The following is a 24686-nucleotide window of genomic DNA, read 5'->3' on the forward strand; positions in this document are numbered from 1 at the left end:
GGGGCCCCAAGGCCTGACTTCATGTACGCCGCTCAGGTTGCCTCCTAGTCCCACAGTGGCCTGCAGGAAGACAGCAGCCTGGCTTGATGTCTGACCCTCTGTGGGTGCTCAGTCTGAGCTTCTCTGTGGTATCATGATCCAAAACTCCCCGGGTGGGCCTGATGCGGAGTGTCTGTGCCAGTGCTCTCTCCTCCCAAGCTGGGTTGGGATTTCTGCCTACTGCCCTGGGACTGCGGCTGCCCTGGCCCTGGGAGAGGAGGGCGGTGCCGCTGACTCATTGCCTGGGCATCTGGGCCTGGAACCACGGGTGAGTCACCTAGGACTAGCGGTGCTGGGGGAGGGGAAATAAGCTGGTGGACATCTGGAAGGGGGAGGGGAGCTGGTCCCACAGGAAGTGCGGTGCCGGGACTGGATTGGGGCAGTAGGCGACGGGGGGCCTGGGAAGGGGCAGCCTGAAGCCAGCTCTTCTCTGAAAGCCCCTTCCCTGGGCTGGGTCCTGAAAGGCCTCAGTGTTTGCCTTTCTCTGGAGAGGGGCCTGGAGGAGTGGGGTGAGGGAGGCTGTGGCCTCACCCAGGCCTGGCCACCGGGCTTGGGAAGCTGTCCGGCCCTTTGTCACCTGCCCACGTCGCAATCTGCAGGAGGCCCGAGTTTTCTCCTCTCCCTTCAACCCTCCCAGGGCGTCCTTACACACCACAGACCGCTGCTCACCCCAGCTGACTATAACAGAGCCATCTCCACCTCTCACTGCCTTCCTGCCTCCTGCCAGACCCCCCTCCTACCCAAAGGGGGCCTTTCCAGGTATGTTCTGGTGCCGGCTATTAAAAGTAACTTTGGGGACTTCCCTGGTGGTCCAGTGGCTAAGACTCCGTGCTCCTAATGCAGGGGGCCCACATTCGATCTCTGGTCAGGGAACTAGATCCCATGTGCCGCAACTAAGACCCGGTGCAGCCAAATAAATAAATGAATGAATATTAAACCAAAACAGTGACTTTGTCTCCCTCATTGCCTGAGGTGACCCCTGCCCTCTTCTTCCTGATGACCCCCCAGCTGCCTCCTGGCTTCTCCAGCGCACATACACAGGCCTGTGCAGTCCCAGCGGGCACCTGCAGCCACTGACACGCCAGTGAGCTGTGACTCGCAGGTGTGTGTTATGAGAACAAGGCCTGGCCTGAGTCACCAGGCCCTACAAACAGGAGCTGTCTCCCCTGCTCTGGGCCCAGGCTACCCCTTCCCCATGACACCTCCCACTCCCCTCTGTGGCGTGGGTGGGGCTGGGGAAGGGGCTGCCCTTGGCCGGCCGAGAGCTCTCCCCGAGCTCAGCTGGCCAGCTGGCGGTGCCCCTGGCAGTCTCTGGGATGGACGGGGCTGGGAGTGGCAGGAGGCCAGGCTTTGGCAGGATCAGGTTAGGGCAGGTTTGGTCTTCTTAAAGTACAATGTTGGGGGCCAGTGGGGCTGACGTATAAATCCCCACTCTGGGCACCTGGCCCTTTGCTTTCCTTCCCAGGTGTCTCTCTGCTGTCAGGTCTGGTGAGTACCTCTGTCCTGCTGAGGGCTGGGTGGGGTCGACCCCCATGGGTCTCTACCTTTGTCCCTTGGTCTTTTTATTTTTTTAATTTTTATTTATTTATTTATTTTTTTGTGGTACGTGGGCCTCTCACTGTTGTGGCCTCTCCCGTTGCGGAGCACAGGCTCCGGACGCGCAGGCTCAGCGGCCACGGCTCACGGGCCCAGCCTCTCCGCAGCATGTGGGATCTTCCCGGACCGGGGCACGAACCTGCGTCCCCTGCATCGGCAGGCGAACTCTCAGCCACTGCGCCACCAGGGAAGCCCTGTCTGTTTTTTTAAATTAATTTTTATTGGAGCGTAGTTGATTTACAATGTTGTGCTACTTTGTGCCGTCTGTCCCTTTGTCTTGATCTCTGTCTGCTGCTGGCTCCCTTGGTGGAAGAGGCCTGGGGCCTCTGTGGGTCTCTGCATCTGGGGGGGTCCCCCTGTGAAGTGTCAGACCGAGGCCTCTTCCGCGTTCCTCTGTGGTGTTTAGGGGTTACTCTGAGGCTCTCTCTTGGGTCTCGCAGTCCGGCTGTCAGTCTAGAGGCACTTCTTGGGGCTTTAGGCCCAGGAGTACGAAGCCTGCGTGGGGCGGGTGAGGGTGGGATGGGCGCTTTAAGGAGGCTCCTGGGTTTGTTTGGGTTTTGTTTTTGTTGTTTTGCAAAGTCCTGGATTCCAGCAGGACTGAGGAACAAAAGCCAGGGATCTGGAGCATGCAGGCTGGGTTCCTGCCCACTGCTTCTTCCTGTCTTCTCCTACCTCCCGAAGGCAGGGCTGGCAGGATGGGCCCCGGGGCTCTTCTCGCTTCTGGTGCCAGCTCCTCTGGCCTCACCCTGGGACCCGCTTAACCCTCCTGGGGTGGTGTGACCATTCTCAGAGTCAGAGCCTTGGAAAAGATGACCTCCGAGGTCTGTCCTTGGTCTTAGGTTCTGCCCTGATCCCAGGGTGCTGGGCTTTTAATTTCTTTAATTCCAGTCCCAATAGGACTCTTCCTGGTGGGGAGGGTGTTCGGTTGCCTCCACCCTACCCATGCCCTGTCTGCATAGAGCCAGCACCCCTGCTCAGGGGCCTCCTGTATGAGGCGACACACATTCCCTACCTGGTGAGAGCCCCTAGTCTGAGGGAGGATATGAGCCCACCCAAGGGAGCTTCCAGTTAGATGGGAGAGCGACACCCTCTGGCAGAGGAAGGAATTGACTCCTCAGGGAACCTCGTACCCCTGGGCCGTAGCCATGGCCACTGCCAGAGCCCAGCGAGCCCCACTGACTACCCCATGTAGATGCCCGTCTCTGCAGCGCTGGCACAGAGCCCACTGGCCTGTGGAAGGAGCTGCACAGAGAGGATCCCAAATGGGACTCTGGCTACCCTGCCATTTCCTTTCCACAGATGCTCAAAGAGGGGAGCCCTGCACTCAGGGGTGGGCCCCAAGTGTGATGGGAGGAGACATGAGGCCCTTCTAAGTACAGAGGAAGGTCTAGCATCTGCCCGCAGTGTGAGTTGGAGGTATGGCCCCTGCCCAGGGAGCCATAGGCCGAGCGGGAGATGCAGCCCTGTTTGCCCATTCAGAGAGGGGCTTGGAGAGGCAGTTTGGGGCAGAAGTGGGTCCTGCAGGCTGGGCTGAGGTGTCTCCATTACTTGCCAGCCCTGCAGCCCCAGATCTAAGATGTCCAGTCCTCTGGAGTAGGCGCTGGCTGTGATGGTCACCACCTTCCACAAGTACTCTGGCCAAGAGGGTGACAAGTTCAAGCTGAGTAAGGGGGAGATGAAGAAACTTCTGCACAAGGAGCTGCCCAGCTTTGTGGGGGTGAGTGGGACTGGCCTGGGACGGGGAGGGTCCTGGTGTGTGCGTGCAGGGGCACAGGTTGAATCTCTTCTCCCTTCCTCGAGGGTGCCTGCTGACACAGACACCAGGGTGGGATCGAGCCCTCCACGGCCTCACTGGAGTGAGAGTTGAGGCCCGTGTGTGAATGTGTGTGTGAGTGCTCTATTGCTGGCTCTTCCCCGCAGCTTTCCAGAGAATGGGTGTGCTGTCAGAGCCCAGAGAGGGGGAGAGACCGGCTCAAGATTACACAGCTCTCATGTGTGATCTCTCTCTCTCTCTCTCTCTCTTTCATTTTCCATATTTATATGCCAAACTAAGAAGGTGTGTAGGGAGAGAAAAGCCCAGCTAAGACACGCACCCTGAGATATTTTGCAGAGAAATGCCCTCAACTCTCAACTTGCCCCTCGCCCTTCCCTTGCCGACTCCTGGATAATCCCAAAGTCAGGTCTCAGGCTTTGAACGTATGAGGCATGTCCTTCTTTCTTTAAAAAAATTGTTTTGGTCACACTTTTCTAATTTGGTTTCATTTTGTCTGGTATAAAAAAGAGTCCGTCATTTTTGAATTCACTTTTCTGGTGATGGGGAGTGGTGGTGGCTTCAGAAAGCTTTAGTTTCCTCCTCAGCAAACTGGGGGTAATGCCCACCTTGCTGGGCTCCTGTGGGGAGTAGAGCTGATCCTGCGCCTAGGGAATGCCTGGCATGCTCCCCACTCCCAGCAGGGAGCGCCGGAGACCCCCACTGATACACTTCTCTCTGTCCTCACTCACCGGGCCTCCTAGTGGCTCCCAGGGGCTCCCTGCCCACCACATACCTGGCTGCCCAGTGTGGAGGGAGAGCTGGGCTCTGACCCGTGAGAACAGCCTGGTGATAACCCCCTTGTCTCTCACTTTTAGAAGAAGGTGGATGAGGAGGGCCTGAAGAGGATGATGGGTGATCTGGATAAGACCAGGAGGTGCACTTCCAGGGGTATGCTCTCTCCCTCGCCCTCGACACTATCATGTGCAACGACTTCTTCCAGGGCTCCCCAGCACAGTCCTGATGTAGAGCTCGTGGTTCCCTCCATGGGTTTCTTGGGGCCAGGAGGACTCTCTACCTTTTTTAGTTTTATACTCAGTAAACTCTTTTGCTTGTTGACAATATTTTAATTGCTCAGTGATGCCCTGTCACCTGGCTGGCTCAAAGACTCAAAGCTTCTTTCTTTTTTCTTTCTTTTTTTTTTTTTTTTTGCGGTACGTGGGCCTCTCACTGTTGTGGCCTCTCCCGTTGCGGAGCACAGGCTCCAGACGCACAGGCTCATGGGCCCAGCCACTCCGCAGCATGTGGGATCTTCCCGGACCGGGGCACAAACCCGTGTCCCCTGCATCGGCAGGCAGACTCTCAACCACTGTGCCACCAGGGAAGCCCCTCAAAGCTTCTTTTGTTTTGAGCTGTCTCTATCCCTTTCAGTCCAAGATGATATAATGCCTTTAAAAATGTTGTGGGCTTCCTGTGTATCAACTTATAATTCACTTAATTAGACAAAAAAACATATCTACAAATTTCTTTGAGACTGGCCCTCTGTACCTTAGAGGTAGAGAGCTGTTAGAAAATGCCCTTATGATTCTTAAAGGCCCTCTTGCCTGAAAGAGACACACTGCTAAAATTATTAGAAGCCTTATTGGTGTTTTTTTGTTTGTTTTTGTTTTTGGCTGCGTTGGGTCTTTGTTGTTGTGCATGGGCTTTCTCTAGTTGTGGCAAGTGCGGGCTACTCTTCGTTGTGGTTCACAGGCTTACTCATTGCAGTGGCTTCCCTTTTTGCATAGCACGGGCTCTAGGCATGCGGCCTTCAGTAATTGCAGCACACGGGCTCAATAGTTGCGACGCATGAGCTGTAGGGCGTGCGGGCTCAGTAGTTGTAGTGCACAGGCTTAGTTGCTCCGCGGCATGTGGGATCTTCCCAGACCAGGGATTGAACCTGTGTCCCCCTGAATTGGCAAGCAGATTCTTAACCACTGCGCCACCAGGGAAGTCCCTAGAAGCTGTGTTGTCTATCTGAGATCTGAGAATTGCCCTTTACTCTTTTTGAAGTTTCCATGGAAGATCTCATCTTTGACTTTATCTTACCCCTGAGGCCCTTTTTGTTGGCAGGGCCATGGATTTGATCTTTGCCCTGAGCCATTTATTACTTTGAGAGCCATTTATTACTTTGAGAGCCATTTGCTGCCTGGAAAGACTGTCCTGGGCCCTCTATATTTCCTCTAAATTCCACTCAGAATTGAAGAGTTCCTTCTTTAGTTCATCTCTTTCTTCTCATATTTTACCATAGGCAGCCAGAAGAAGCCAATTGGCATTTTCAGTATTCTGTCCAAAAATCTCCTTAGCCCATCCATGCGTTCATTATGAAATCTTTCTATTTTCCACGTTACCATGGATAATAGTGTTTCCAGACATTCCACCACTACATAATAGGGGTTGCCTTTTCTTCAGTCTCCAGTAACAATTTCCTCACTGCCCTTCAAATTATTACTAGTAATCTTCTTGAGATCCTTCTACCTTTCACCCATGGCTTTGTCCCAAAGCCAGTAACACCTGCTTTAGGTTTTTGTAATAGAAGCCTCTTTCTCTTTCAGGTCTTTGATGAAAGATTCATGGAGCCAACTCATGCTGATTTTCTAAGCTTTTCCTACCACTTCCTCTATCACTACACCTAGGTTTCCATTTGATCTGCATCCCAAGATACATCAGGGGACAATTTGACTAAATATTTTGTCATTTCATAACAAACATCCTTGACTTTCAGCCTGCACATATTGGGTCCTCATATCTCACTGTCTTCCCTCCTCCACTTGGTCAATTCCACATTTTATTTTATTTTATTTTTCTCGATACGCAGGCCTCCCACTGCTGTGACCTCTCCCGTTGCGGAGAACAGGCTCTGGATGCGCAGGCTCAGCGGCCATGGCTCACGGGCCCAGCCGCTCCGCGGCATGTGGGATCTTCCCGGACTGGGGCACGAACCCGTGTCCCCTGCATCGGCAGGCGGACTCTCAACCACTGCGCCACCAGGGAAGCCCCCAATTCCACATTTTAGATTCTTCTGTTTGAGGACTCCGCTTTATGAATTTATTAAGCTTTGAGTTGCAGATCACCTGACTAACAGTGGCTTTAATTGTCTTACATAACAAGACATCTGAGACAGGCAGTTCAGGGTTAATTCAAGGTTGGTTCAGGGGCCCAGAGATGTCATATGACACCTATTTTTTTGCTCTGTAATCTACAGCATGTATGCCTTTTCCCTCATGCATGTTGCTTCATGATCACAAGATGGCTGCTCTACCTCCAGGTCTCACTGTCCATGTTCCAGGCTAAGAGACAGAGGAAGTATAGGGTGCAGAAAGCTTTTCCTCAAGAGACTTTGCCTTTTTATTATACAAGAAATACTCTCTCCAAAGATTTCTACTTACGTCTCTTTGGCCTTAACTATGTAATATGGCTGTGACCAAGTATTTTTAGCTGGGCATGTTGACACTTTGAAAGAAAAGAAAAAAGGTTTTAATAATAAGGAAAGGGGGGGATGGATAGCAGACAGGCAATAGACAATATTTTTCTGAATTGTTTTCTTACTTCCCTGGGAAGCTCTGATGCTTGGGAACTGCTTACAGAGTAGCTCAGAAAAGAGCTCCCCAAAGACAGAAAGGAGTGAGAAGGTTCTGGGACACACTGCTTATTCTCACTGTTCCAACTGCATGTCTGGGGCTGATGAGGCAAGGCTGGGCAGGCCCTAGCAATGAAAAGAGAGAGGCCCACTTTCCTAATATCCTATAGGAAAAGGAGCTGGTGAATATAGGTCAGGGACTCATCATAATGGTAATTAACATTTCCACAGCAGTTCCCAAAGCTTCTTTCACGCTCACTGTCACTTCAGCCTCATGGTAACCCCCAATAGAGCTATCATTAGGCCCTTTTTACGGATAAGGAAACCCAGAGGAAGCAGCATCTGCCATTCAGGGAGCATTCCCTCAGGCCAGGCTCTCTGCTAGGCCTGTTCTAGTATCATCTCATTGAATCCTCACAGCACTTGGATGAGGGATGTGTTATTAGTTTCTGCATTTCACAGAGGAGGAAATAGGGGCTGGGAGAGGTTAAATGAGTAGTGTTGGGACTTGACCCAGGTTGTAAGAAAGGGCCTCACCCCTCTGGGACACGGGGGTGGCAGCTTGGGCCTTCCTCCCCTTCCTCCAAAGCCTTGGAGATGAAGGGGACCTGGCTGGGCAGAGTCCAGACGCTCTTGGTGTCTCAATCCTGAATCCACGGGGAAGTGGGTCCACTTGCTGGTGATTGCGCGACTGTAGTCTGTTTGCTCACAGTGGATCCCGGCTTCCGCAGGGGCTCAGGTCCAGGCTCTGGGGCTGTTCTGGCTGGTGGATACTGGCATGGGCTGGCTGCCTCTGGAGCTTTCCCCGGCTGGCTAAGCACCCGATGGGACTAATTTCGTTCTGTATATTTGACAGACTAACACACATGTGACTTTCTTAGCTGGTCTCAATAATCTTCCCTCATCCTGCCCCTTCCTGCAAATCTTCCTGCTGAGGCAGAGACGAGGAGGGTCCAGAAAATGGTGCTGTTCAAAGGCCCGCTGGCCGGATTCTCTCTCACTTCCTCCCGGAACTGCGGCAGGGAGGAGAGCCTCAGGGATCCATATGTCACCTCCCATAGTGTCCTACTGTCACTTTGCTCTTTGTTCTTTTGGGTCTATCCCTGCAATCTGTTGACCCTCCAAGAAAAGAGAGACTGAAGGCAAAGGTGGATTCTGAGGCAGGGGAGTGACTGAAATAGGGCTCCCCATGCTCCCATCTTTGCTCCCCTCTAACTCAGTGCTCCCATCCAGGAAATGGGCAGTCAGGCATTGACTTGGTCCTCAAAAGACCAAGGAGAGCCTGTAGGTCTAAGCCCCACAGGCTCTCCTTGATCCCAGTTCAGGTCCTCTCCCCACCCCCATCCCCTAATTCTGTAGCAAAGGCCTCCCTGGCTCCAGCCTCAGTAATCAAATACCCCCTCCCACCCTCTCCCTACCTTGGGCTCAGATGATGAGAAAGGAGATGAATCAGTGTGATGAGGTTCATTGACCCCCATGGGGCTATGAGATTGGGGTGGTGTCACCCTGTCCCTCGAGTCCAGGTCCTTTTGGCACAAGCACATGAACGTCCAGACGCTCTAAGACACTTCATCTTATTTCTCCCTGAGGTGCAGAACCAGACGCTGACTTTCATGGCGCAAGGTGGTTTCCCAGAGGCTTTTGTAAGGTGATGGCGGTGATAGTGGGGGACAGAGGCAGGGAGAGAGGACGGGAGAGAGAGGGACAGTCCTGCCGGGTCAGAGAGCATCTGCTCTCACCCTCCCTCCCTCATGCTGCTCCTGTTGGGGAGAGACCCTTACCTTCCACTTGGGGCACACTTCTCTGTAGTCAGCTCTCCATCTGCAGTGGAGCAGCACGAGTGAGAGGCCAAGGGTGTTGAACTCCATTCCCAGGTAGAGAATCAAGTGGACAGTGTGGACAGCAGAGGGTGGGAAAGGAAGAGGATGCTCCCTGTCTGGGCCTCGGAGGGGAGGCATTTGGGGGATTCAGGGTAGATCCTGGCGAAGAACTCCCAGCAGGGCAGGAAGATTCCAATCCCTGTAAGAACAACTTGGGAAAGCAAGATAAGAAAGGCTGCAGCTCTGCCTCTAGCCTGTGGGGATGCAGAAGGCTGGACAAAATGACCTGGGGGTTAGGCGGGGGAGGAGGCTTGGTTCTCTCCCTGCTGCCCCCATCGAGGGGACTTAGCGTGTGGCTGTTGAGTTAGACTCCGAGACCTCTGCCCTGACACCGTCCACAGGACCAGCAAGTGATACAAAGCACTTTCACATCGGAGTCTCAGGGTAGGAATCTTCCAAATCCATTTTGGAGGCAAAAAATTAAGGCCCAAACAAGGTAAAGGACATGCTCCGGGTGGAGGCAAGAGGGTGGTGGATCTTGGAGTGAGGGTCCAGTCAGGGTTCTTCCCACGACGGTCCTCCAGCCCCAAAGCACCTGCACTCAGACCTCTCCGTCCACCCACCCGCCCCTCAGCTGTTGCCTCCCTGGGGGAGCTCCTGCCTTCCCTGCACCCCACCTCAGTCGGAGCCTCTCCCAGTGGCAAACAAAGGTGAGGCAGCCCAGAGGGGCGTGGCCAGGCTTCAAAACAGGGAAGGCTGGGGGATAAGGACTCAGGCTGGGAACAGGCTGCCCAGCCCTTCCCTGACCATGCATATAAAGTACCCCAGGCCCCACCACCGTTTTTCCCCCTTAGCCCTGCTTTATTGTTCTTCCTAGCATTTATGTCGCTGGTCTATCATACATTTATTTACTTGTTACTGTCTGTTGTGTGCATTAGATGGTCCTCTCTACAGAGCTTGGCTTTTGTCTGTTTTGTTTATGGCTGTACCTCCAATGCTTGGGACAGGCGCCTCTAAATCTTCACATGAAAAATGAATGGCTCTCACCCTGCCACAAATTAGTTGTGTGACTTGGGCAAGTTACCTACCTCTCAGTTAACATTTATGCCCTTACCATGTGCCGGCACTATTTATCTATGAGCTTTGTACATAGAAAGCCCTTTAAGCCTCACGGCAATCCTATGAACTGATGACCATTATTCTCCTTGGTCATTGGCAGGTGAGGAAAATGAGGCCCAGAGAGGTGAGGTGACCTGCTTAAGGGAGGTGGCTGTTGGCAGAGATGGGATGTCACAGGTGGGAACAAGGGCTTGACCTAGAACTGAATGAATTGCTGGTCCACTCTGGCCTCTGCTTCTGTCCCCTACTCCCCATAATTCCTTGCCTAGAAAACAGGGTTAATCACAGCCCTCCCTTCCCTGCCACCCCCCCCACTGTTCGCTCCCATCACCCACAGGGGCTGAGTCTTCGGGGCGGTGATGGCACAGTTGAGGTTCGGGGGCAGGGGGCCTGGGAAGAGGCCAAGGTGTCATGAGCTCTCTGGCTGCCCCACAAGTATTAGGGCTTCTTCAGAGGCCTGGGGGTTGACTCCTCTTCCCCTTCCCACACTCTTCTGGTCTTGGGTTCCCTTTCTGTGAAGTGGGGAGGGGTCTCTCAGGCCCAGGGATGAGGGCGGGAGAAGTGATACGAAGAGATTTCCGTTTCTGGTAACATGGTGGTCTGTACCAGCTCCGGCTAAAAAGAAAACAAAAAGTGCTGGATAGAATAAAAACATCTTTTTCAAAGCGTTGACGAGCTCAGAAGGCATTAAGGAATGGGATCAAAATCTTAGCGAACGCACTCCAGGAAGTGAGTGGGGCACTGGGGCCCCTCATGCCCTGAGGGCATCGGCCAAACTGAGCCAAAGTGACCTTTGGCTTTGACAGAGTGTGGAGTGAGGAGGGGCTCGCTTGAGGAGGGGAGGCAAGGGGGACACCCCACATAACGCTGAGACCCCAAAGGGCTACACGCTTAAGCCCAAAACCAGAGGAAATCTACCCCCACCCCACGGGAGTGCAGGGAACTTGGTCTTGGTGCTGAATGGAGCCACGGAGGACAGGAAACAGGCCTTAGGAGCTCGAGCTCCAGGCCACCCTGGTGTGAGTCTGAACTAGGGGAGGAGGAGGGGCACCAGGAGTACACAGCCTAGACTTCTGGAAGCGCCCCTAGGAGCAGCACACCTTCCTCCCGGGCCTCAAAGACATCCTACGGGTGACCTTCCCAGGGAAGCAAGCAGTTCTCTGCCCAAAGCATCCAAGGACCATCGATCTGGAGATCAGTCAGCGAGGGTGTCTCGCAGGCTCAGAGCTCTCACCGTAAATGAGGGGGCTTAGCCAGGGGCACGCCAAGATCCCCTCTGGCAGAGGGATTCTCCGGGGGTGAGGCGAAAGTGTGTCCCCACTTTGTCTTCTTCTGGGGTGCCTTTTCAGGGTGAAGACATAGGGGATGGCTGTGATATGAATGACCTGTCTTCTCTAACCAGGCTGGAAGGAGATGGGTAGGAGGCTGTGCCCGGATCCCAGCTCTGGGGGAGGGCAGAGGGAAAATGACGAGGTGGTGGTGTCTGCAGCCCAGACGGGGCCTTTGATGGGTGCATGGCAAGGTGGGCGGGTGGGCTCTGTGATATGGGTTGCCAGGGAAGGAGGCAGGGGAGCCCCTGGGGGCATCCTCAGCTTGACCTACTTGGGCCCCCCATAATTGCTCCCTTCCTTCCTCGGGAGGCTACACGTAGGGGTGCCCTGTCTGTAGGCTCCTCCAGCTGAAACGCCAACACCTGTGGTGCGTGCCGGCTGCTTAGGTCCTGTCCTAGGTGTCCGGCAGCTCCAGGTCTGTCTCCTGGCCCAGGGTCTGGGCTTTTGGGGGCAGAGGGATGACCACAGCAGGGACTGATGAGGTGAAGGAAGTCAGATACGATGGGTTCAGGGGTTCCCTTGTACAGGGAGGGGCTGCTGGGGAACCTGGGTTTAGGGGGTGTGCAGAGCTGAGGTCTGGCGGAGGGGTCGGGGCAATGGGCTTAGAATGCTGCTGTTGCCCTCAGTCAGCTCCCCCTTCGCCCACACCTTCCCTTCCTGCCAACGGGTTGAGATGGGCCAGGGCTGTGGGGAAGAGAGGATTCCCTCCAGTCTCCAGGCACCGAGCTTCTGACAAAGCAACAGTGGTGGCACCAGGCAGGCTGGCAGGAGCCCAGAAGGGCAGCTCGGCCCCTCTGAGGTTCCCTATTCCTTGCGATCACGGCCCTTTCCTCTCCTGGGAACCTGGAACCCTACTCTAATCCTGGGCTGTCACAAAGCGTTAGACCCCAGGCAGCACTTAACCCCATTCTTCTTCCCTCTCAACCCTGACCATCTACAGGGCCTGGCAGAGAGTAAATCATTAGGGAGAGGGCCTTGGCCCAGGCTGCCTCGTGCTGCAGGACTCCTGTCCCCTGGGGGCACCAGGAGTGAGTCACTGGGCTCACATGGAAACAACACATGCCTTCCTGGCTGCCTTAGGATTTTTCCAGGCTGGAGGCATCTCCCAGAAGGGCGGTGGGAGGGGCCCGTGGAATGGGGGTGAGTGAGCAATTCTGGGAAGCGCTTCCCCTCTAACAGAATGGGGTACCCCTCTGCAGAGCCTTCTGTCTCAAGAGCCCCAGAGGTCAGGGGGATGGCCTCAGGGAGAGCAGATTACAGATTGGTACATACCTGAGCTCGCTGTCTCCAGAGACCAACTGGTTCAGGTCCCTGACTAGGCCTGTGAGGGGGGAGTAACCCTATTTTACAGATAAGGCACCTGAGACCCAGACAGGGTAAATGGCTCGTCTTCCGCTGCACAGCTAGTCAGAGGCATAGAGCGTCGCGGCAGATTTTCCTTTGGTTGCAACTTCCCTGAGTTCAGCGCAGGAGGGATGGTGATGGGGTCGTGGTGAGGCGGTGGAGGTTCTTCTGAGACCTGACTCTCCCTGAGAAGGTCCAGCTTCGCCAAGGGCCTGAGGCCGGGAGCATGGGGCAAGGGTGCTCCCTTGTGCAGGAGCTCTGGGGTCCTGAGGGCGATGAGGCTTCTAGGGCCAGGGGGCTGTGTCTCAGAGGGTGCTACAGAGCTGGACTGGGCGTCAGATGAGAAAAGCTGGAGAGAATCAGGGAGTCCTCAGGGACCCCCAGTGTGCGGGGTGCAGGTAAAGGGTGGGCACCTCTCCCTGAGGAGTTTGCAGTGAGGTTGGGCAAATGAGGCCTCTGTCCAGAAATAGGGGGGCAGTCGGGAAATAAATGAGGAGGGGCTGGTGTAGTCAGGGAGGGCTGCTCAGAGGAGGGGGAGCTTGTGGGGTGGGAAGGCTGCAGGGGGTTAAGTCAGGTCTGGGTTCATTCCCTGGGACGCATGGAGGGCAAAGTTGAGCAGGGGGTCTGACTCGGCCTCTGCCGTGAGTCACACCCTTGTTCTTCTGTGACAGTAACGATGGCGCCTCTGGAACAGGCCGTGGCTGCTATTGTGTGAACCTTCCAGGAATATTCAGGGCCCTGTTGGAGACAAGTAAAACTCTGCCAGGCAGAGCTCAAGGAACTGCTAGAGAAGGAGCTGCCCACCTGGACCCCGGTGAGCACCTGGGGTGAGTCCCCATGGGAAGCACTGCTCGGATTCCGCAAAGAGACACCTGGAGACGAGCTCTGAGCATTGGACAGCAAGGGGGTGGAAGCTAGACTGTGGGGAGGGGATGCTGGGAGGGAGACGGGCACAGCAGGAATCTGTTTCCTCATCCACAAAGTGGGAGGATGAACATGTCAAGGGCTGCCTGGCCTGGCTGTTGGGAGGACTGAGCGAGGGCTCTGTGAAGAACCCCTGACACAGGGTTGGCACTCAGTAGCAAGTAGTAGGTGCTCTGTAAATGATCTGAGAGAGAGGATTTGGGAGGGAGATTGACACCGGTGAATGGTCAGAACAGGGAGGCTGAGGTTGGCCCCCAGAGGGGTGTGGGTTGGGATGGCTGGGACCCCACAGGAGGGGAGGGAGGGAAGTGGGATGTGCGCACCAGGCTGTTCTGCACTCCTCACCCTGCCATCCCCGCCCTGCACAGACAGAGCTTCAGGAGTGTGACCACAATAAGTTCATGAGTGTCCTGGACACCAGCAAGGATTGCGATGTGGACTTTGTGGAGTACACGTGCCTGCTTGCTTGCCTCTGCGCCTGCTGCCGTGAGTACTTCAAGAACTGCGCCCTGGGCCCCCACTGCTCCCAGTAACGGGCGGGGCTGCCATCGGAGGGTAGGGGTCTGGGTCTGCTCCGGACCTGCTCCATCTCTGCCCTGAGGTCATCCTGGGCATGTCAGCGTTCCCCCCTCCCCCTCCCCCCTCCTTTGTCCCCTCCCTCTAGAATCTCCCAGGTTTGCCCCTGGTATGTTAACCCCTTTTACCCATGAGTCTAGGAGACGTGAGAGGACCTTCACCGGGACCACAGCCAGTGACCTGTAGAACAGCCAGCCGCTGACTGCCCACTGTGGCCCATGATGGACGAAGGCTGTCAAGGCCCAGCAGAGTGTGTGAGGGAAGGAGACCACGGTGGGAAAGGGCCTATTTTGCTCCTAATAAAGAACTGGCATCCCTTGGCTCGGTTTGGTTCTTCTGAGAGGACAGCCCGGGCCTGGGAACAGAGTCCCGCTGAGGCTTCACTCCCCTCTGGCCTTTTCCACTGGAGGACAGGAGGCTAAGGGCACTTTCAGACCTCGCGGAAATGAAATGGTCTTAACGTCCTGCAGGAGGGGGTGGGGTCAACACGGGAACAATGTCCATGGGAGGCTGGTGTGTGTGGGGGTCTCTCTCTCTCTCTCTCTCTCTCTCTCTCTCTGGGGTGTCTCTGAAGGAGAAGCTCCCTTGGGGACTTCCCTGGTGGTCCAGTGGTTAAGACCCCGCACCCCCAATGCAGGGGCCCTAGGTTTGATCCCTGGTCAGGGAGCTAGATCCCGCGTGCCGCAACTAAGACCCGGCGCAGCCTAAATAAATAAATAAGTAAATAAATATCGTTTTTTAAAAAAAGAAGCTCCCTTGGGCTGTCTAGGAGGGTGAGAGGGTACGGAACTCAGTCCACTGGACAGGATGTTCTGAGGGGAGGGGAGGGCCGTAGTGGAGGGGGTGGGTCTGTTCCCTGCCTGGGGCTGTGGGAGCCCAGAGTGCAGTACTAATAGGATTAGGGTGTCTGAGGTCCAACTAGGGTGTTTCTCCCTGATGTAGGGGGTGCCCTACATTGGAGGGGGAAGGGGAGACCTGCAGGCCGACCCCCTCCCTGAAGCCACAGCCACCTGAGGGGCTTCACATCCCCTCTCCTGAACCTCTCTCAATCCCTGAGTTCATACCCTGCCCTGAGAGGTTCCCCTGACCCCTGCCTCCCCCATTCTGTGCTGTATCACCTCTAACTTTCCACCGCAACCTGCCCTCTTCATTCCTGATGCCCATCCTAACTCTAAATCCCCCTCCTGACACCCTCCTCTTTCCCATGTGCTCATGGTCCCGTCAGTCAATCCCTGAGACCCGAGGCCTGATGCCCCCTTCCCATTCCATCACTCCGTCATCCAGGTCCTTTCTCCACAGATGTGTCTGTGGGGGTCCCGACGCCTCCTTTGGGTGTTAGCCTGTTCCCCCTCCCAGACCCCCCAGCTCCTGTCCTGGGCCTCACTCAGCATGGTAGAAAGCCCCCTTGGGAGGGGAGAAGGGCAGTGTGAGCTGTCCCCAGCACTGAACCTGGGGTCCCCTCCCTGCGTTCCAGGGCAACCCCATTCCATGACCACCTCCCACCTGTCACCCCCACCCCTTAATCCCCTTTCCTTTATGCCGGCTGCCTAGTGGGACCACTCCCTCCCTGTCCCTCATGCCCCAGGCACAGCCTGCCCTTCCCCCAGCTCCCTAAAACTCAATCTGAGCTGCGCACACCCACCCACCGAGGCCCCTGCCTGTGCCCACTGGGGCTCTCCCATTGTCCATGTGTGCGTGCCCACAGCAGGAAGCTGGGTGTCCAGGCTGGCTGGTGGAGGGACCCGTAGCCGTTACCACATCGGCCCAGGATAGGAGGGCTGTCTCCCGCTCTTCTCCATCCCCCGACATGGGCAGGGCCTGGCCAGGGGTATAAATAGGTCAGACTGCAGGGCTTCCCCCACTCTTCCTCTCTCTCCAACCCTCTCTCTTCGGCACTTCTCTCTTGGCCTGGTGAGTTGCGGTCGCATGGCTGGCACGCAAGTGGTGTGCAAGGGGTGTCAGGCCGAGGCTGGGGCAGGAGAAGGGGAGGCTGGTGGGGGCCAGATGTGCTAAGTGGGTCCAGATGTGAGACTCCAGTGCGGAGGCTCTGGGGAGGGATGTGTGTGTGTGCACGTGCACGTGTGTGTGCATGCAAGAGAGAAAAAACAAAAAGTGTGCAGGTGGCTGAGGGGAGCTATCGGAGCCGTCCTGTGGTTCTGGGGCTTGCACGCGTTGTTGCTGTAGCATGTTTTGGGGTGCGTGTGACTGGGGGGTATGCATGTTGGCTTGTGTGTGCTGGGTTACCCTAGCCTGTGCGTGCACACTCACGGGGTGTAGGAAGCACAGTGAAGGCAGAGGGCGACGGCGGGCTTTTGTCTGGTTGTGTCCTAGGAGGCTCTGCCCTGCACGCAGCAGCCTGACCCAAGGGAGGGTGGCGTCCCCATCCCTCCTGCATCTGTGCCCCTGCCACCTCACCCTGCGCCTCCCCACGCTAGGCGCTAGGCCACTGGTTTTTTCCGCTACAGGGCCCTGGGCAGGCTGCCAGCAGCCTCGCCCAGCCCAACGCTTGGAGGGAGAAGAATGGGCTGGGGTGTGGCTGCTGTAGACTAAGCGTGGGAGTGAATGGACCGCGTGAGGGGTGAAGAAAGCGCTCTTGTGGAGCTGGCTGTCCAAAACGCAGAGTCTGTGCCCCGGGCCCTATAGGGGTTCGCTGCCCCAAGCACGGATTTCCCATTGTGCACACCCATCCGCCAGGAGCCGAGCCCCACTTTTTGGGCTGCCTCTATGGTGGGAGCACCAAGTGCTCCCTGAGGGATGGGATTGGGGTGGGCATTCTGAATACATAGCCGGGGGTGGGGTGGGGAAAATTAGGGTGTCTCTGTGACCCTGCCCCCAGATCCTGACTGCCGGCATGGCGTGCCCCCTGGAGAAGGCCCTCGATGTGATGGTGTCCACCTTCCACAAGTACTCAGGCAAGGAGGGTGACAAGTTCAAGCTCAACAAGTCTGAGCTGAAGGAGCTGTTGACCCGGGAGCTGCCCAGCTTCTTGGGGGTGAGTGATACAGCCTGGGAGGCACCTGTTTTCTGCGAAGCATTAGCTACAGCTGGCGTCTATAGCTGTCGATCAGCCATCTTGCTGAGACGGGCAAGTTGGGGCAGAGAGCTTGCTCTGATTGCCTGGGGTGGAAGCACAGTGAGTACCCACTGCTCACTTCCTGGCTCTCTGCAGAAAGATGGCTGAGAACAAGCCGGTAGGCTACGGGTCAGACTCTGCCAGGTGTTTGCACAACTTAACTGGAGGTAAACTGAAGCTCAGTGAGGCTACGTAACTTCCCAAGGTAGTCCGTGTATAAAGCCGAGATCCATGAGCCAGGGCGTTCCGACGCTTGCCATCACTACAGCAATGAACAATTTTTTTTTTTACGATTGTATGAAAATTGTGTCTTCTTTTTTTTTTTTTAATTGAAGTATAGTTAATTTACAATGTTGTGTTAGTTTCAGGTGTACAGCAAAGTGATTCAGTTATATATACACATATATATTTTTTCAGATTCTTTTCCATTATAGGTTATGACAATATATTGAATATAGTTCACTATGTTATACAGTGAATCCTTGTTGCTTATCTATTTTATATATAGTAGTGTGTATCTGTTAATCCCATATTCCTAATTTATCCCCCCAACCCCAAACCATTTTTGAGTTTCTATTTGGCTTGTGGATGTGAAGACACAGTTATGGAGACCCTCATACACCTACAGACTCCCCCTGAGCGATCACAGATGCCATCTATATCAACCTTTATGTAGTTTATACATTGCTTTCATGACCTTTGTCTAATTGGGTTCTTAAAATGACCTTGGCAGAAGATGCTGTGGTCCCTTTTATCCAGTTGTACCCAGGTACTCAAGACTTCTTTGTCTGAGGGGTGGCCTTCCTCCAGCCCTAGCCTAGCCCCCAGGGCTAGAGGTCCAAAGCTGGGCCCCCCAAGGAGTGGCTAAGCCTTCTTGGGCTCCCATCTGGAGGTGCAAACCTGGTCTAGTCCTAGCTCTGGCCACTCCCACACCCGCCCTGCCCGGCCCCGACTTCTAGTTTCTACCTGCAGCCTCTTCTTCCTGCAGAAAAAGACAGATGAAGCTGCATTCCAGAAGCTGATGAGCAACCTAGACAGCAACAAGGACAACGAGGTGGACTTCCAGGAGTACTGCGTCTTCCTGTCCTGCATCGCCATGATGTGCAACGAGTTCTTCGAAGGCTGCCCTGATAAGCAACCCCGGAAGAAATGAAGTCTCCTCAGATGTGCGGGGTGGGGCCTGCCAGCTGGGGTCTTCCCTGTTGGCGGTGGGCACAGCGCCTCACACTGGCTCCTCCAGATGTGAGCACGATACTAAACAAGTTCAATAAAGATTCTTGAAAGCTATGAGGCTGATGGTCTGAGAGACTCTGGGGGCGCTGGGAGTTGAGCTGTGGTTTTGTGGCAAGTGGAGAGCAGACCAGAGAAGGTGGGAGATGGATGTGGGTGACTGTGCACATGTGTGGGGGACAGAGTTGACTGTGGATGGAGCGGAAGGCAGGGAAAGGGACCCCCAGAGGCTTGGAACGGTAGGATCTTAGCCAGGGCACTCAACCATCCCACCTCCCCAACATTGCCTCTGGCAGGACCTCTGAGTGAGGCTGGGATGGGATCGAAGATCACATCTGCTCCTGGTTGGGGTCCGGAATGGAGTGTGGGTGCCCTGGGGGTGGTGGGGGAAGGGCTGAGTCATGGGGAGGAAGTAGTGAGGCCAGAGTGGGATGGGGAGGAAGGCTCAGTCCTGACATTTACGGCCCAGGTGCTGCCTGCCACCCCTTCCAGTGCCCTGGCTTCAAAGCCCAGGGATGGATGAATCCTACCATTCCACAGTCAGATCAGGGAGGTGATGTGGAGGAAGAGAAACCACAGTATGAGAATATCATCCTTCCCTAACTCCCATCTCTGTCCCAGGGGCCCTAGGATGGGATTCATTACCAGTTAGCAGTCATGCTCCAACAGAGGAGGACAAAGGATCTTGGGAGGGATGAGGGAAGGATAGTGGCTGGGGTGGGAGGGAGGGAGGTGGTGGGAGGTGACCATAGTTTTGGAGACAAAATTCCAGGCATAGGAATCCGATAAATGAAGTTGAGATTTTTTTTTCCCCCCAGAAAATATCAGGCATGGTATTAGTTCTCCTTAGGTTGAAGCCAATAGTTCTAGCCTGCAGTGAGTGGGATTGTGGTTAGTTTCCAGGTCATGCCTGGGTGGTACAGGGATCTTCAAGGAAGAGGTGAGTAGAAGGCAGGTCCAGAGGCAGGGAATGTCTTGTTCCCTTGACTTTTCTAGCTTTCCCCTTTCCTTCTCATCACATTGTGTTTTTGTCTCAAGTTTCAGAGGAGTGGGGTAGGTGACTCAGATGTTCCTTCAGAGTGTGACTATAGAGACTTGGGTAGAATTTTGATCCAGGAAAGAGTTTGCCACTTCCCCCTTCTCCCTCCCCCCAGCCCCAGTCTGCCCATCTTCCACGGAGTGCCCTCCCCTGGGCCTCCTCCTGCATCACTCCCTACTTCGGAAACTCCTGTTTCTTAGTGACCAGTCCCTGCTGCCTCTCTACCTTGGCAGCTGGGGGTGGGAGTGGAGTGGGGGGCAGTGGGGACCACCCAGGCAGGCTAGGGTGGGGCTGCAGCAGCAATAGGTGCTAAGCCCCTAACTCCATTCTGTTCTCATACTTGGACTGGTTGGTGGTAGAACAATGTCTGAGTCTCTCCTAGGATACAAGCCACTCTCCCTGATCCCCACCCTGAACCAGTTCCCCACAGTCCACAGCCTCTACCCCATCACCCAGCCCTATCCTTCCCTGATCTCTGCCTCAGTCCCTGATTCTCAGTTCTCCACTCCAAGAGTCTCTGACAATTCTTTCCCATGGTGATGAGTGAGGTTTAGAAGAAATCATTCATTGAAAAGCCTTTTAAAAATCTTAGGCTCCGTACTTGCTGATGACCTTGACTATGCCCTTGGCAGGAAACATCTTCCCCCACTGACTCCCATCTTGAGATGTCTGTTCTGCTTTTGGAGTGGGTGGGAGGGCTCCAATGCGGAGAGTGGCCTAGGGTATGGGTGGACACCCTGCATTTGTCCTGTACCTCCTGAATAGCCTTTCCAGGAAGCCTGGCTGTTGACCCATCAGATGGTGAGTTCTGGTTTTTGGTTGGGAAGACAAAGCTTCCAGGACTGAAGACGTGTGTGCCATGGTAAACTCAGTGTGCCCCCCCCGCCGTCCCATCCTTGTTTGGAAACAAGGAAGGTGAGATTGGCAGAGGGGGTTTCTCCCCACCTGTGTCCCAGGAGGCTCTGACCTGGGCCTCCTTGTCGCCGGCCCCTTTTTATTGGCCCTCTCTCTTCCCTGGTTCCCTGGGGACTGGAGCAAGGGAATTAAAGTCAGAGACCAGTGGGAGGGAGTCTGCTTCTGCTGCGTGAGTTCTCTGGCTCTCTCCTTCCTTGAGTCCTTCCTGCTCATTTATATGGTGGGGCAGGCTGGGCGATGAGGCCACAGGGTGACTAGCTCTGGTGACCTCCGCCAAGGAAGGCCGGGCCCGATGAGTGGGCACGTGTTTGGAGAGAAGAGGGCAGAGTATTTGGAATCGTGGCCCTGGGGGTGGAGGTGGGGATCAGAACCAGCCAGGATGCTGCTGCAGATGCCCAGAGGCCTCGCCTTCCACTGTGGTCCTGGTTGAGTCTCCTGGCAGTGGGGAGAGGCTGAGGGTTTGGGGTGGTAAGAGATGAATTTCAGGTCCAGTTCAAGAATCGTCAGGTGGGCTTTGGTCTGTAGGTAAGAGGCAGCAGCTTCTTCCTCCTTTCCTTGCTCCGGACTCAACACAGATTTACCTGTAGCCCCCAGGTTCTTGGGTGTTGGCTCCTTCCTGCCTAAGAGGGAAGTGGTTTCCAAGCTGAGTCACGGGAGCTCCAGCTGCTTCTTCTCTTGGGCAGGTGTGGCTGTGCTGATGGACTGGGGGGCCCCATTCAGACCCAACCTCTGGATCCAGCTCTCAGAATGACCCTGGAGGTTTCAATAGGCCCACCCCCTTCGCTGCCTCGTGGCTGGTCTGTATGTATAGTTCTCTGGGCCAGAGGCTGGACCAGCTGGACAAGTCCTGGCACCCCTCCCCGACTTCCTGTTGAGATCTTACCTTCCAGTTCTAGCCCCAGCCTCCTCCAACCCCTGGACTCTCTCTTTGCCCTGTCCCCCACTTCTATAATGGGACACTCCCTGATATTAGGTGATTCAGGGACCCGGGCCAAGGAGGGTGACTTGGGTGAGGACGGCCTCTGGAAAATGAGTGCCCAAGATGGACCGGGCAGGGAGAAAATCCTGACCCTTCACTGGCTCCACCATCTGTCACCAGTTCTTCTTTTGGGGAGGCCATCCTGTCACCCCTCTGTCCCTAGACCCCTTTTTCAACATCTCCTAAGCGGGAGAGTGTGCAGTGTCCTTCCGGCCTGGTCAGTCTCACTGCTCCTTGGTTCTCACTACAACCTGTCCTGAGACACTGGGGTCCACTTGGGAGATTTTGATCTCATCGTGGGTTCCAGTAGCTGGTCCTTGAGGGAGAGGCTTGGAGGTGGGCTAGTGCTGGGGGGAAGCAGAAGGTCCAGCTTCCTGGGCAATGGGATCTTTTCCTTTCCCTTCAGCCCCCAGAACTGCACACCATGCTGGAGACGTCTTTGGAGAAGGCCCTGACCACTGTAGTCACCACTTTCCATAAATATTCAGGGAGAGAGGGCAGCAAAGTGACTCTGAGTAGGAAGGAGCTGAAGGAACTGATCGAGAAAGACCTGTGTCTTGGTGAGGTAGGTGTCGGTCCCTCCCCTGCACCCCAGAGTCCCAGTGCTCCATGCCCCGTGGGCACCGTGGGGGAGGGGACAGAAAAAAAGAGGAAGCACTGATGCCACCCCCGAGGGCTTCCCAGCATGAGGTGGGAGGCCCAGCGTGAGGGGATACACACCTACCCGCAGGGTACACTAGCCTCAGCAAGGACAGGATGGCCAAAGGGTACAGACAGAGACCCAAGGAAGAGGGTGAACATCTTGGGCCGCGCCTGGGGATGAGTCAGGTCTCACTGGGAATGGAGACGGGCAGTGTCTGGAGGGTGGACCTCAGCGTGCACGATGGTTTAGAGAAGGAGATCAAGGAAACTTCCATGTTGAGGCACGGCTCTCACAGCTGTGGAGGCTGTGCAAGGGATGGAGTGGGGGTGGGCGAGGTGATTCAGGGGTCCAGGTCAGCTGTGCACAGCTCAAGGTCAGGGCCCCCGCCTGGCTCTCCTCCATGTACCCGGCATGTCTGGGGCTCTCAGCTGGTGCTGACACGGGAACCAAAAGGATCCTTCTACTAGTTTGTGAACACAGTTTGGAAGGGGGAAGAGCAGATTCTTACCAGATGGAGATGGTGGGAGGGAAGCAACTGACAAAGGGAAAGGCCTATAAGGTAGTCATTATGTTATTATTACAGTTAACAAATAAATTGAGGCTCAGATATGTTATATAACTGTCTGAGGACACCCAGCTAGTGAGAGGCTGGAATTCCAGCCCGGGCCCATGTATCAACCTCCCTCGTTCCTTTAAAATCGGCCTGTGGGCCTCTCCTGTCGCATCTTGAACCCTAGTGGGCCTCCCCAGAGAGAAGCTCCACCTAGTGTGTCCCTGTGGACAGGGGACCAAAGCAGGCGTGGGTGTCACCAGGCCTCCCCTCTGGCCTTCCTGCCAAGCTCTCTGCATTCTGGAGTTAATGAGGACAGAGGGAGGGGCCACGGGTCCAGCAGGGTTAACTACAAGGGGACAGAGGCCCTGGGGAGGGCCTGGCTATAACAGGAGCCCAGACTGGGGACAAGGGTGGCGTCACAGAGACGCTGTTTCCATCTCTATGTCCCGAAGTCCTGTCTCCTCTGGAAAAGTTGGAGGTGAGGGCAGTGAAGGGGAGAGGGCAGGATGTGTCTGTATTTTCTTCCTGTTCCCCCTGAGGGTGCTGTCTCCATCCTCTTGGTGGAGCTGGGCTGGTTGGGCAGGGGACCAGACAAGGAAGAGGACTGGGTGCCAGGCACTCGCTCCATGCAGCTGTCCTGCAGGGGCGGGATAAGGCTTGGATCTCGCTTAGTGCCACACAGTCACCAAGCTGTCTCTATTAAGTGTTGTATGAAATCTAGCTTATTATTTCTCTGGGTGGTAGAAAGTGTCGAGGGGAAGGGGGCTGCCCTAGCCTTCCTCTTGTAATTTATTCCGATTCAGGAGTCAGGTCACTGAGCTCTGCCTGGTGGCACCCTGTGCTGGGTGTGGCCTGGGGGGAGACTCTGGGGGTTGAGATGCTCCGCTGCTGACTCACCTGGGGATCAGTCTGAGGCTGCCTTCCCAGGGGTCAGGGCAGGGCTGGGAGGGGTGGCTGACCTGTCTCTCTACCTGGGCCCTCGAAGAAGATGAAGGAGAGCAGCATCGATGACCTGATGAAGAGCTTGGACAAGAACAGCGACCAGGAGATCGACTTCAAGGAGTACTCGGGGACTTCCCTGGTGGCGCAGTGGTTAAGAATCCACCTACCAATGCAGGGGACACGGGTTTGAACCATGGTCCTGGAAGATCCCACATGCTGCGGAGCAACTAAGCCTGGGCGCCACAACTACTGAGCCTGCGCTCTAGAGTCCACGAGCCACAACTACTGAGCCGTGTGCCACAACTACTGAAGCCCGCGTGCCTAGAGCCTGTGCTCTGCAACAAGAGAAGCCACCACAATGAGAAGCCCGCGCACCGCAATGAAGAGTAGCCCCCACTCGCCGCAACTAGAGAAAGCCTGTGCGTAGCAATGAAGACCCATCGCAGCCAAAAATAAATAAATGAATAAACAAATTTATTAAAAAAACCAACAAAAAAGCAAACAAAAAAAGGAGTACTCGGTGTTCCCGATCACGCTGTGCGTGGCCTACAACGACTTCTTCCTGGCGGACAACCAATGACTGGGCCCTGGCCCCTGACCCCTGCAGCTCCTCTCACAGACCCTCCGTGGCCCCTTGCCTTCCTCTCCCTCCCAGATGGACCCTGCTTCAGCCTTCCCCTCCAGCAGAGGAAATAAAGGTTTTTGATTCCAGGTGTCCCGGGCTGGTTTGGAACATTCTTGTCCACCTTGGCTGGGGGTGGGGTGGGACCAGGCAGAGCTTCTCCTTAAGTGGGTGGGCAGCCTCTGGGTGTTCACGTTCTGGGTTTCCACCCCACTTCCTGTTCTTCAGTGCAGATGTGACTAATCTTATCCAGGCTTAGTTTGGCCCTCCAGGAAAATGAGGAAGTGGGGCCAGGCTTTTGCTTGCCTCCAGGGAATGCTGCAAATATGCAGAGAAAGCTAAGGGGGAAAGTGCTCTGAGAGTGAGGACACTGGGGGTGGCTGGGATGCGGTCCCTGAGGGCAGTGGTGGACAGGCCACTCTGACTTGCCACCAGCTCACAGGAGGCCCCCACTGAGGACACTGGTAAGAAGGGGGAGTCTGGCCTTGACCTCCACACCGGCCCCCTTTCCTTCTCCTCCGTTTCCTCCCCAGCAACAAGCCCTACCATCATCTCTGGGATCCAGGGCTTTC

General features: G+C 55.3%; 3 protein-coding genes across 3 annotated transcripts; all 3 read left to right on the plus strand.

Annotated features, from left to right (window-relative positions):
• The first annotated feature begins 394 nt into the window (after window positions 1-394).
• Window positions 395-14247, plus strand: S100A3 (S100 calcium binding protein A3). The gene is given in 5 exon segments (XM_049712199.1): window positions 395-798; window positions 3191-3352; window positions 4267-4336; window positions 13290-13432; window positions 13911-14247. Coding segments are annotated over 4 exon segments (486 nt in total). The 5' UTR covers window positions 395-798; window positions 3191-3244; the 3' UTR covers window positions 14076-14247.
• Window positions 14248-15937: 1690 nt separating this feature from the next.
• LOC101270351 (protein S100-A4) lies at window positions 15938-18478 on the plus strand. Its single transcript, XM_012538581.3, has 3 exons — window positions 15938-16029; window positions 16955-17110; window positions 18180-18478. Exons 2-3 carry the CDS (start codon window positions 16970-16972, stop codon window positions 18342-18344), a joined length of 306 nt encoding a protein of 101 aa, XP_012394035.1. The 5' UTR covers window positions 15938-16029; window positions 16955-16969; the 3' UTR covers window positions 18345-18478.
• Window positions 18479-20619: 2141 nt separating this feature from the next.
• On the plus strand, window positions 20620-24207 carry S100A5 (S100 calcium binding protein A5). The gene is made up of 3 exons (XM_049712958.1): window positions 20620-21176; window positions 21761-21919; window positions 23536-24207. Exons 1-3 carry the CDS (start codon window positions 21123-21125, stop codon window positions 23680-23682), a joined length of 360 nt encoding a protein of 119 aa, XP_049568915.1. The 5' UTR covers window positions 20620-21122; the 3' UTR covers window positions 23683-24207.
• Window positions 24208-24686: the final 479 nt, after the last annotated feature.

This window comes from Orcinus orca, chromosome 1 (assembly GCF_937001465.1).
Source record: "Orcinus orca chromosome 1, mOrcOrc1.1, whole genome shotgun sequence".
In the NCBI taxonomy this organism is placed as follows: Eukaryota; Metazoa; Chordata; class Mammalia; order Artiodactyla; family Delphinidae; genus Orcinus; species Orcinus orca.

Bases quoted from the DNA above. Each gene is read 5' to 3' on its own strand.
- LOC101270351 (XM_012538581.3), top strand. From the start codon at position 16,970: ATGGCGTGCCCCCTGGAGAAGGCCCTCGATGTGATGGTGTCCACCTTC. The intron at 17,111-18,179 runs GTGAGTGATACA...TTCTTCCTGCAG, and splicing joins AGCTGCCCAGCTTCTTGGGG to AAAAAGACAGATGAAGCTGC.
- S100A5 (XM_049712958.1), top strand. From the start codon at position 21,123: ATGACCCTGGAGGTTTCAATAGGCCCACCCCCTTCGCTGCCTCGTGGC. The intron at 21,177-21,760 runs GTATGTATAGTT...CTTTCCCTTCAG, and splicing joins CGCTGCCTCGTGGCTGGTCT to CCCCCAGAACTGCACACCAT. The intron at 21,920-23,535 runs GTAGGTGTCGGT...GGGCCCTCGAAG, and splicing joins AAGACCTGTGTCTTGGTGAG to AAGATGAAGGAGAGCAGCAT.